A 13,219-nucleotide genomic window follows, 5' to 3' on the forward strand; every position below is an offset into this window, starting at 1 on the left:
CCACCCACTGATCTCTGTGAACTCACGTGTGAACTCAACAGGGAAAAACACCGGAGGGGGAACATGCAAGCAAAGGGACAGGAAAGAACTCAACAGAAGGGTCATTCATCCAGTAACACTTAAACTTCTAAAAAAGCTTTCAAAGTCTTGTATTGTGCATAAATACAACAAAATAAACTGGAGGCCTTGAAGCTGTACAGAACAGGAAATTTCTTGAATTTGGATATCAAAATGTCATCAGAAAAATGAAGTATTTACAAACCTAAAGCTTCGATATGCTGGCATACAATAAAATCAAGAGAGGATAGTAATTCATGAAAAAAAAAGTACTGTTGCTCCCCTGTTCAATGACACAATTACTTCAATTCTTCAGTTTAATTGCTCATGTGTTATGCTGTGAAAAGAAGTTTGTAGACAAAACAACAGAGACAGCTACAACCCTAGGCCTCAGTCTCATCCTTACGTGATTTAATGTTGGCATCTCTGTAGGTGCCATTCAGAATTGCAAGCTCCATCAGCTGCATCTTCTTCAGGCTGTCTTCTCCTTCTGCCTGTGTGTGGAAGAACACAAGAACAGTAAGCATTTAGACTTTCCACAAACAATATAGCTAGATCTACACACAAGCCTTAAATCAGATACCATGTGACTATAGTGACCTACTTCAATCAGGAGGAAACAAACAAAAACCTGGGACCTGGGAATCCTAAGGTTCTGACATTCTAAAGCCTATTTCCTCAGGGATGGCATGTGGCTACATAAGACATTCTCAAATGGCCAGTGGCTGCCTTGAAATGGAAATAAATAAAAATGTGAGACAAAAATCAAATATAGTATGTTTTCTTTAGAATGTATTACTTCAATGAATATTCCAAAACTCAGATATGTTCATTAAAAGAAATACAGATCCCCAGCACTGCTAAAGAAAACACTATCTTTAGGGTTGCCACAGGACTTACTTTCCCAACCAGGAAACATTTCCAAAGCTAAAAAGGGCACTAATAACAACTATGCTACAAAGACAGAAATAAAATCAGATCATCTCTGATCATCAAAACATTTGGCCACTTTATTTTACCTTGGCTTCTTTCTACCCTTCCATTAACTTTTTTTTTTTTTTTTTTTTTTTTGCGGGTGGTGGTGGTGGTGGTAGGGGGGTACTGGGGATTGAACTCAGGGGCACTAGACCACTGAGCCACTTCCCCAGCTCTATTTTGTATTTTATTTAGAGATAGGGTCTCATTGAGTTGCTTAGTGCCTTGCTGTTACTGAGGCTGGCTTCGAACTCGTGATCCTCCTGCCTAAGCCCCCCAAGCCACTGCAATTACAGGCATTGTGCGCCACCATGCCCAGCTTCCATTAACTATTGTTGACCTTGTTCAAGTCATTATTAATACAGTACTTATTTGTAAATTAGGAGTGGCCTTGATATTTTCATCATCTTTTTTCTTTTTCCAGTGTGAGAAAGAAGAGGCCCAAGTTTGAATAATCTATTAATGGTGACAGTTATGTACCCAAATTATACTCAGGGGTCAGAAAAATAGCCCCAAACACAACTGTCAATGTTTCTCAACAATCTCATGTCTCAAACCCTTTCAGTTTCTTACTATCTAAAAATATAAGGTTTGAGTTACCTATGATCTGGCCCCAAACTACCACCTAAAGTTAAACCTATTAATCTTCTATCTATAATTTCACATACTTGCCCAATATTAAAAGTCAAACCAGATCACTCCCTCTTGTCACTCATTTGTGCAAATTCTTTTACTGCCAATGCTTCTTTTCATGTCATTCTACTCCTGTTTCCAAATCCTACCTATCCAACAAAATCCATTCAATGCTATTTTCTCATGGGGCCATCCCTAGACTATACTGTTTCTGTCCTGAATCAGTCTGCTGAACATCACCACCTCTAAAGTACATCCCCCTAAAACAGAGCCTATTTTTTATTTATTTCTGGCTAAACCCATGGTCACTGTCTTAAACGACAGATGTGAAAAATCTTTAATTCCAAATCCCAAATGTCAAAGTCCAAGAGGATACACTTTAGCCACAGCAAAAGGAAGCAGTAGATGAAGATCCATCTCTAAAGTCTGTCCCTAAAGATGGTGATAAGGATAAAACTAAGTGCCTTCCCCCCACCATATTCTCAGGATTTAATATTAAAAAAAAAAAGGGCAGAATGAGGACAAGTGAAAGCTTTTTGGCCTCCTCCTTTTCTGTTACACAGATAATGATACAAAGATCTTGGGCATTAGTGAATATACATATGCTATCATTTGTAGCAAACATAACTGCTGAATGGGCTTTTAACAAACCACGAGAATTAAAGAAAAAAGATGATGAAAATATCAAGGCCACTCCTAATTGTAGTCTGCTTCCAGTAGAGTACTTCGCAAGATGACACTTGCACATGTGGGATCACTATTCCTTGACCCCATCAATATGCATAAAGATGAATGAAAACAAAAAGTGAATAGGATTTCTTTGAAAGACACAGAAATTACTGGTTAAAAATAAAAGGGAAGAATTTGCAATTCATTATAAAACATCTTAAACTTGTTCATGAAAAACTATTAATCTTAAAAGTTTATCAAGTTGGTTCAAATAAATCTGTATGCCATAATTAAAGAATACAAGCATTACATATTATACTCTATATACATTTTCCCCCCCAAGGCAGCAGTAGTTATACCTCCCATCGAGTGTGAGAAAGAAGAGGCCCAAGTTTGAAAGTGTCAGCAAAAAGAGGGCAAATTTACCTCCATCAAAAACAGAAAGAAAGATTCAAGAGTCTTCTTTGGAAAGAACAGGTAATTGAAAACATGTTTAAATGGAACTGCTTCTTTCGAATGACAAAAATAACTACTCATGAGGTGGTAATTCAGCGTCAAACACAGCAGAAAGCCAAAGAGAATGCTGATGGAAGAAATGCACACGCGTACACTGCCAGCGGATGCATGTGTGCCTGCCTTCTGCAGTGTGCAGGACACTCACATAGAACAGAGATCACTTCAACAGGAGAATAAAAATCACAGTAGCCAAGCCTTCACTAAGAGGTGTCGGTGTCATCTGCCATAATGTTGTTCCTGGCTGGCAGCGATTTATGTTATGCTGGGCCAGGGCTACGGTGGCAGGCTATACTAATGCCTTCCAGAAAAGCAATGGGTTTAGCTGGCAGAGCTGGAATTTGAACCCAGATGCTTGCACTCCAGAATGGGCTTCACTCTTGCTCTTTACCACACCCACCACTCAGGCTACCACCACCACCAGTGGTATTCACAGAGCATGAGACTCTCGTGTGCCTCAGGAGACAATCAAGTTCATTATAGAATTAAGTTCACAAAGAATTGATGATTTCAACTTTTCTGTCTTGCTTTTGACAGAAAGTAGGCATCTGTAACTACCTGAACACAACTGGATGTATGTGCTACCTCTTTCAAGTTCAAGTTCAGATAAGAAAACTTGCTACTTGACTATAGGCAGAAGCTCCAGAGCTTCTATCGGCCAGATGTTACACTTCTCTCCAAGAAAACAACTGATCAGATGAGACATCCTGAGGCTACACATCTTACCTCTGGACATTCTGCAATGGATTTTATAGAACCCTGTCAGGGATCAGCATATCTAAAAATGCAACACTGACTTTTTCATTTGTAACAAATGAAACCACTCTTACACAACTAAGATAAGGTCATAAAATCATATTTTTCAATGCTGAATTCAAGTGATTACCTGCACTCACATAACTTTGTCCCATATTTTGAAATCACTTAAAACTTTAGGTTTAGTTTATACGTGCAGTGAAATCCTGAGGTCTTAAGTATAACACTGGATCATTTTTGATGAATGTACATCAAGAGATGGGACATTTCTACCAATCAAATCCTTTGTGCCTTAAGTACCCATCACCCATCTGCTTCTCTCACACCACAATTCAGTTTGCCTATTCTAGAATTTCAGAGAATGGAATTACATGCGATTTTCTGTTCCATTTCTTTCCCACACAGTGTCGAAAGACACTCACCCTACTGCTGCAGCACCAGCAGTTCATTTGTTTCCAGGGCTAGGCAGTACTCTGTTTATCCTGTCTTCTGCTCTAGACATCTGTGTATTTCCAGTTTTTGTATACTGTGAATTGAAGCCAGTATGGTAATTTTTGTACAAGATTTTGGGGGAAGGGAGTAATCTATTCATTTACAAAGGATAAATACCTAGTAATGAAGTTGCTAGGTCACAGATTTGATGAAGTGCATGGGAAAGCATCATGATAACACATTTACTTATTTATTTTTGGAGACAGTTTCACTTATTTGCTTAGAGCCTTACTAAGCTATTGAGGATGGCCTTGAACTTGTGATACTCCTCAGCCTTGGAGTCTCTAGTATTACAGGCATGCACCACCATGCCTGGCACACCTTGACTTTTAAAACATAACAATTCAAAACATAACAAACTCTTGTTAATACCTAAAACCTGAGGTATCTGAGGAGCCTCTTAAGAATTCATTTTTTTTCAGACTTGCAGAAAGACAATATAACAGAGATTATATAACACCCCCAGCAGGGCTGGGGAGCAACATTCCTATAATCTCATCTGTATACTACTGGGATGGGGTGTCTAAAGGCAGGGTAAACATACCATTTTGAACTTTGGGGTGTTTGCAATTATGGATGACACATTTATAGAACTTGAATCTGGAGCTGACTTATTCTAACTTACCCTATAAAACTAGTAGACAAATTATGCTCTCAATTTTCAAAAATTTTCTCTGAAACAATACAGTAGTATTAAGCTTCAAGTAATCTACCATATGCTTTCAAATGCTTGTAAGACTCAAACTATTTCTTCTTTGCCAGTTAGTTTTCTGTGAGTCTTTCAAATGAGACATAGTGAGGGTGATAGATAAAGCTAGTCTTAAGAGTTGGATGGGGGAGAAGGGACAACACCCCTTCCATGAGAAGCTCCTCCTATCTCTGTCCCTGCCACAGGTAGTGGTCTCTCCACTCAGCACTCGAGAACTGGCTTCACTATGTAGCCCTTTGCACCCATGATCTACCAGCACCAGCCGGTCAGCATCCATTTCTGAGTATATCAGTTGATCAGCTCCATGTCAGAGGTTTCTGTTTCAACTCAGCACTGCACTTTCTCCAAATGTCTAAGAGCAATAACAGCTCCAACCTCTCTTATTTCCCCTCTCTTCCTGGAATTTCCAAATCCGTGTCAAAGAGCATCTGTTTTCCTGATAGGGAATGTAAGAGGTTCTCCATCACCACCTCATGCAAACTACATTTCTTAGACAGGCATGTGGCCATGCCAATGTCTTTCCTCTTATCTAATCCTCATCATGACAAGTCTATGTGTACTTTTCTTTGTTGATCATGCACAACTGTGTGTGATTCCTTTTAAATCATTTTGTTTCCTTGATTCCTGCGCCTTCCTATTATCTTTGATCTTCAGGTACTGAGATGACTGATGAAAACCTTACTATCACATAGATACTGTGCTAAATCCAACACAAAGGAGGCAGTTCACAGACTCAAGAGCATCAGAGGACTTCCCAGCACTGTGAATGATATAGGCAGTGTGAAGCTCCAAGTCAGAGTTGCTTGGCCAGGTAGAGAGCCTTGTTCCCAGCAGGCAACAAGCCTGCTTGCCTGTGTAAAATGCACTCAGTATAAGTAATATGCAAAGACTGCTTTCCATGGGCAGATGCAGAGGTCAAAGTGTGAGACACACAGTAAGAGAAAAATAAGTCTCCCTTATCTTTTTGTATTTTCCATTGTATTATCTCTCACTTAATTGCCCATACCTGATTTAGGAGCAAGAACATGCCACAGGATAAACAAAGATAAAATACACAGAAAGTGGGAGTCACTTTAAATAAATAAATAAATAAATAAATTTAACACTCAAAACTCCCACATACGTGCATTATCCTTCATTTAAACTATGTAAAACAAACATTTTTATCTCAGGGTAGTATGTCCTGCCTTTCTTCAACAAGATATAAACAGGTCCATTTAAAAGGGACCTACTTGTTTAAAAGCAATAAAGATCTCAGCAAGGAAAAGCCATGTCCCAATAATAAGCACTTATTCTGTCCAATGCAGCGTACAGAGTGATATTTACAAATTGTGATTTTACTGTACACTTAATATGGATGATAAAATTCTGAAAGTTGATCAACAATTCAGGCTACATACTAACATTAAAGAGCCAGTTAGTTTGTAGCTAAAAAGACGTCTAAAGTTGACTGTATATTAGGTAGCTATTATTAGGTAGTATGGTTGGCCAATAAAGGCAGGACACAGAATATTAATTAGCAGTTCAAGAGTCTTGTTTTATAGCAGATGATAACAAGAACAGAAACCACAAAATAATGATCTTATGAGAGGTGCGGGAGAGGCAAAAATTAAAAAAAAAAAAAAAAGTCTGTGTGCAGTGATGGAGATTGGTGTGCAGGCGGCAGAACCTGCCTGACAAGGATCTTCAAGGGCCCTGGCCTGCACCCTCCCAGAGCCGTCCTGGCTCCTAGTACCCAGTGAGATGCAACTACACACCAATGGAGTAAACGTGAGCTAAGTGATGGTGGTCAGGGCCAAAGTAGGTCTGCTGCTTCTAGCAGCAATCCTATACCCACGCAGATTTATTTAAACCTACAGCTGCCGTGACACTTGCTTTTTCTTACTTCGTACTGAAGATTGAACCCAGGGTTGCTTTACCACTGAGTTAAGTCTCCAGTCCTTTTGTTAGTCTCCTATGATCCTGCTCTCTCGTCTACATCTCTACTATTAGAGATTCAGGCCAAGAAAAGTCTCTACTTCCCCATCTTCCAAACACAGCCCAAATGGAAACTAGATGTCCAAATGTCAAGGAAGAAGTAGGTTTGCATCAAATTTACCAATTCCACACCTTATTTTATTGCAAAGGAAACGCTGAGAATTTCACATTTGATTTGAAGTACATGTGAAGGGTGCCAATATTAAATTTGCTAGAGCTTCATGTGTAAGATTAAACAGGGACAACATCCAAAATTGGGACATGTTTCCTTGAATGCAGCATAAGAAATATGACACTTAAAACTCTTAACTTGAAAACAAAAAAAAATAGAGTTTCATCTAGAGATAAAGGATAGAATGTGGAATGGAGATTCAGATTGCATTTAGTTCATTAAATTTGTAAGCCCACAGAATAGGGAAGGAACTTCCAGGTATACATCATCAATGTACTGTTTCAGCAATACTAATTTTATGCCAATATACTCTAGTTTTACATTGTTAAGCTGGAACTAAACTTGTTTTTTCCATTCCATTTGACATCGTGTTTGAACTTTTATGTAGTAGCTGACATGTGCCCAGGCAACCATGGATTAAAATCCACCCCAAATCCAGGCATCATGAGTAAATCTTGCTTATTCCTGCAAATAGTAGGTATCTTCCATCTCCTGTTTTCATTGAGTGCCAGATTCATTTAGCTAAATTGGTTCCAAAGAGTACAACCGCACTGATCAACTAATTTCAAAATGCTGCTTTTTATTTTTACGTCTGTCCAATCTGTTTGGAAGGTAAAATCACAAATCTTGAAATTAGAAAGAACTATGTGAGGGAGCCAGAACTATAAATCAAGCACTCAGAAAGTGAAGATTAGAAGGTAACTTGCATTATATTCACAAAAACTTTTATAGTTCTTCCATAATTACTTTTTTAAAAAAAATATGTGTAACACTTTTCCTATCAGTCAATATTTTTAGACAGTTAGAACCTGGTCCTAAGCCTAAAGGTGGGTCTGAATCTTGGTAAACCTTTTATAACTGCCTGGATACACAAAAATCTTATTTAAAAAAAAAAAAGGCACTCCCTGAAATCTTTGTATGGTTGCACACTGATGCTTACATTGTCAGTATCTAATATGGCCAAAGCAGTCTTGATAATCAAAGTCATTTGCCCTCATCATTAGATATCTACATGGAACAACCAGATCAAACAGATCTGAAGCTACTGTGTAAGAATGAACACTCTCTGTTGCTTCATACTAGAATACTATACATCTATTCGGATTGTACATTATGTTTGTGTATATGTGCTTCTATTCATGGTAGTTTCTCATGCTATGGAAATGACTAGCATTGAATATAAACTGTCAATAAAATAAATAGCTGAGAGAAGAAAAAAGATTAGAAAAGTAAGACTGTATTAAATTAATATGTTCTGCACTGGGTCTACAGGAAAGAAAAAAAATTTAATACTAAAAACTATTTTAAGTACCAAGGCCAATCACTTGGTACTTAATCAGGTGTAACGAATAAAATATAGTCCTTATAGTCAAGGTTTATCATCTAGTGAAGGGAGAGAGGTAGAGCAAATTTGTAATTGGGACTATGACAGGAAGTTTGCAGAGAGCAGCACCAAATGAAAATACACAAGAAAAGGAGTAGCCTTAAGAGGATAACTAACTGTAGACTCCTTCTCTTGAAGGCTTAAGGGAGTAAACATGCAAAGACTGCTACATTCAATTTCAGGGGCTTGAGTACTAGCTTCCCCCATGAAGATCTGTTATAAAACTCTGCATTCACTCCAAATGCTCCTGCAGGACTTCAGGATAACAATGCTGCATCATTTCCTCCTCTTATAGGGTCTATGCCAAGTAACCCATCTTCCCTAGGAGACATTCATGAGACCTCTGGGCCATCAAGCACAATTTTGAGGATTAAAAGAAGACAGAAAGATAGTCGTTTGGCATTTGCTGCAGTTTGAAGCCATCACTGCTAGTTTTACTTACATCCAAACTATTTTGTAGTCACTGTGGTCACAACTGAGATAACTAAGGTTGTTTGATTGATATTTATTAACTTTTATTGATTGTTTCATAAGATATTTAAAGGTATGGCTTCAATAAATAAATGAAACACTAAACCTCAAAGTCAAATCAAAGCAGAATAAAGGAAGGAAAGAAAAATGATATTTCCTCATGTAAAAGGTATCTGACCTCTATGACAGATAGCATTCAACAACAGTAAAGTTAGACAAGACTAGGTCTTCTGCACTGCTGCTACTTGTTCTCAACTGCTGAAACTTTGGGTCAGAAAAAAATTAAGGTAATTAAACATTTTTTTTCTTTTTTTACAAAAGACCTCTCTAGGATTTAAATAGAAGTCTGTATTTTAAATTGTTTATGCTTTATAAAGAATTCTGCCTTTCTTGTTTCATTTAGTTTTCTTAACAATTTATAAAGTATATGACACAGTTCTTCCATTGACTATAGAGTAAAATTTTAAAAAATAATTTGTATACTATATTAATAAATCACTTAAATACTTATTTTGCTTAGCTAGCCCACAAAAGCTATGAAGCAATGTTTGTCTAGTTATACTTCAAGAATCAAATAACAATAAACTTGGAATGTAAACAACACATTCCTTTACTTCTGAACTAAACTGCCAATGAATGTTCCTCCTTAAATGGGAACCAATATAGCAATCTAAATAATCAATTTCAAAGTAAGCATAATAGTGAAAATAGGATTTGACTGCTAGGAAAAAGAGTCAATTCTAAAATTAAAACTGTAAGAAATTCCTAAACAACCCTCTGCTAATGTACACCATTCCTTACTTTAGAGAGAAGTGATATGTGTAAGAAGTTCCTTTACTTAAAGAACTCTGAACTCCATCAACATTTACCAAGCTCCTGAAGCAAGGTGATTTTGCAGGATCAATTTGGGTTTGGGTCCTGTGTTAACTTGTATTTTCAATTTTATGAATATTAATAATTGCAACATATTTGTTAACATGACAACAATGAGCCTATGAATTTAAAATAATATACAATCATCAGTAGAAACAAAAATTGGAAAGTATTGAGAAAATGATAAATGCTGGAAAGCCCTTTAAGAATCCAAGGACTCTTATAATAAAGAGGTGATGAAACTTCTAAGCCATGGGCGATAGATGTGTGACCTCAAGGTTTGGGTGAGGTTTAAGACATAAAAGGTCCACAAAAGGACTGAGAAACTGGTATGTATACTAGGGTTGCCAAGGAATTCCCTGGGGTACCAGCTGAGATCAAGGAAGAGAGTTACCTGCCTCAGACTGTTTTACACATATACAAAACTACTTTATTTTGGAAAAAATGTATCAATGATATGCCATCCACAGAGGAAGAAAACAGTGATAGTAAAATTCTGAAGTCATAAAAGAAGGATCTTAATTCTGTTTAGGAGACTATATCCAGGGAGTAAAAGAAGAAAACTCAATCTGGACTTACAACTGACCTTAGGCATCGTCATTCCAAACCAGGAGCTTCATGTATTAATTTTAAATGTTATTCATAATCTACTATTCCAGGAAAATTTAACACTTTTATTAGATTTTTATTATATCTAGATTTTTATTATAAAGGGGACTTTTCCTTTAAATGGTTACAAATCTGTGTGTATATGAAACAAGCTATCAAAACTTTTCATATAATTATTAAAAATTATTGCATTTGTCACAGATTTTTACTAAAATACTGTTTTTTTAGGATACACTTTAACTAACAAACAGATAAAGTCTACTACTCTCCTGAGAGCTCATCAGGGAAGAGAAGATGGAGGACCAAATGATTTCATAAATGAAACAAAGATGATAGGAACTTCCTTGGAACACACTGCAAGAGAACCAAGCCCCACCTTGGGTGACCAGTCTGAGACCCAAAGGAGAGCTAAGGGAAGGACAGAAAGGGGTGGTGTCTCAAGAAGAGAACCATGCTTAAAAATTCAGAATCTGAAATGCAAGATAAAGAGGCTGTGAGGTAAAAAATCATTGAAAGCCAGGCTCCAGGTAAGGGGTGCACTCCAGAAGTCACTCATCTTACCTTGAAGACAGTCAGGATTAGGTTTGTATTTTTAGAAGCACCACTTTGGCTCCACAATAAAGAATATCAAGAAAGGTTAAGATGAAAGGCAGGTAGTTAGAGGTTCCTAATCCAAGCAACACAGAAAATCAGCCCAAGCCAGGATAATCACAATGCCAGTGAAGAGATGTACGAGATGGTTGAAGTGGTAAAGCCAACTTTATCTGTGGGGTGCTGGTAAAATATTCTAAATGTTCATGGAACTCCAAGTTGAAACTGTAGTTGAATGAATTTCCTACTGGTTAACATTCACCTTTTGCTTTTATAAAAAAAAATACTGCTACAAATTACTCATCTTGTTTGGGGTTATTTCATTGGAATAAATAACAAGAAGAGGAACTGCATCTTACCCGCCTCCCTTCCTTTTTATTCCAAAAACTGTCAACTGTATCCCAAAAAGGTTTCCCAAAGTATATGACTTCACAAAAGGTACAGAATTCATTTTATGGCTCCTGCAATTTCTGTGGTGATATTCTGTCATACAACTCTGGCACCCTGAATGCTTTGAACTAAAGCAGAACAAGATCTCTGTGGATCTGCTTCCTAACCCCAAATCGCTTGCCCTATATTTCCCTCCCCAAATGCAGGAAAGGAGCTTTTTTTTTTTTTTGGGGGGGGGGGATTTTTTAATATTTATTTTTCAGTTTTTGGTGGACACAACATCTTTATTTTATTTTTATGTGGTGCTGAGGATCGAACCCAGCACCCTGCGCATGCCAGGCGAATGCTTTATCACTTGAGCCACACCCCCAACCCCAGGAAAGGGGTTTTATTTATTTAATTTTTTTCCCTACTAACCTAAAGGTCAAATTTCCCAAAGGAGAAAGGCTAGAGTTGACACCATCCTCAGAACTCTGCCCTAACCTACTATTGTTACTTAGGCCCATTCACGTCCCCTAAAATCTTTTTTACTTTTTCTCTAAAATTGCCTTCAGTTTCCACTCCCCTTGCCCCTATGAAAAAGGTAGTTAAGGCTCAATCCTCTGAGGTTTCCTTGAGTTTCATACTTTTTGCAAACTTCCCTGTGCCTGAAAATTAATGAGTCTGTATGTATTTTCTCCTATTATCTGTTCAGTTTGTTTTATAGATTTAAATTAATCAAAGTTGAAGATGGAATTGTGGGGAATCTTATTGACAGATGGCTGGTTTGAGGTATAGGCAACAACCTCCTCCTTGTGACTGTTACCTAAGTGAGGGATGTCTCCTTGAACTGAGCCTTTGACCTGTAGAATCTGAGGCTATCTCTAGGAAGATGATGTCAGAACTGAACTGAATCAGAGGACATCTGGCTGGGGTCTCTTGGAGAATCCAGTACCAAAATGAACTGGATGCTAGTGAGGAGAAATCTCCACAGGTTGTGCTGACCAAAGGTCACACAAGTATTCTGTGTTGTGAGAATACAGGAGGAGAAACTGAGTTTGGTCCCTACCTTGTCAAATGCATTCACAGAAAACATTGGTATTCATCTAACATTAAAAATCAATGAATTCAGAGTTACACTCACGTTGGCTGACCCCTATTGGTTAAAATGTTACCAGCGCTCCAAGGTTAACCAAGGTTAAGCAACTTTTTGTTGGGATAGCTTGTGCTTTAAATAGCTGGTGTGAGCATTTAAGAAACAATTTTGTTACTGGTGAAAAGAAAGGAAACTGCTCTGGTTCCAGAGTTAGACGTAATTCAACTGTTTTTATAACCTGTTTTACAGTATTGTATTTAGAATTTTCCCAAAAAATTTGACTACTAAAATTTATGTAGAAGAAAGTAACCTTGATATTAGTTCTGACAACATTATAACAGGAGCATACCTCTTCATTTATTGCAGAACAGAGTGCACAGTTTAACTTTGAAAACTGAACCGAGATTCCTGGTTTATATTATATGAATATTTGTTCAATGCACTTAGCACATGCTTGAAACACTCTATTAAAACAGTTATGTGTAGACTTAAAAAAAGAATGCAACCGTTGAAGAGACTGTGAACAGCAGTGAAGCAGTGCTACTACTGCACATTAATATACACCCACTTAAGAAACTACAGAAACTAAAAAGACACAACAGTGTATTTAAGGAGTGCTATTTATTATTCTTTCACTGTAGTCTGAAATTGTTCAAAGCACCAGAATGCTAGACAAACTCTAGACATAGTGAAGTTCTGTAAATACAAGTTTCTCAATAGAGGTTTCTGAAGTAAATTATTTTCCACAGCCATTTAGTGCTTCTTTTAATCACCACAGCTAAATTCAGTAATCAAGTATTTAAACTGAGCACATTATAATCTTTCCAGGAGAATTCATAAAACATTAATGTCACAAAGTTTGCACATTCACGA

General features: G+C 37.3%; 1 protein-coding gene across 8 annotated transcripts in view; it reads right to left on the reverse strand.

Moving 5' to 3' along the window:
* The window catches only part of Qki (QKI, KH domain containing RNA binding), a 134,434-nt gene that overhangs the window by 10,892 nt on the left and 110,323 nt on the right, over positions 1 to 13,219 (reverse strand). For all 8 annotated transcript variants that reach the window (XR_009227230.1, XM_046449288.2, XM_058580944.1 and 5 more), the window contains exon 5: positions 464 to 551. Coding sequence is in view for 7 of the 8 variants with exons in the window: in XM_046449288.2 (XP_046305244.1) it covers positions 464 to 551 (88 nt within the window). In the remaining variant the exon portion in view is untranslated. The remainder of the gene's footprint in view (positions 1 to 463; positions 552 to 13,219) is intronic.

Source organism: Marmota monax, unplaced genomic scaffold, assembly GCF_021218885.2.
Source record: "Marmota monax isolate L192 unplaced genomic scaffold, Marmota_monax_Labrador192_F-V1.1 WCK01_AAM20220418_F8-fsc00083, whole genome shotgun sequence".
Classification (NCBI taxonomy): Eukaryota; Metazoa; Chordata; class Mammalia; order Rodentia; family Sciuridae; genus Marmota; species Marmota monax.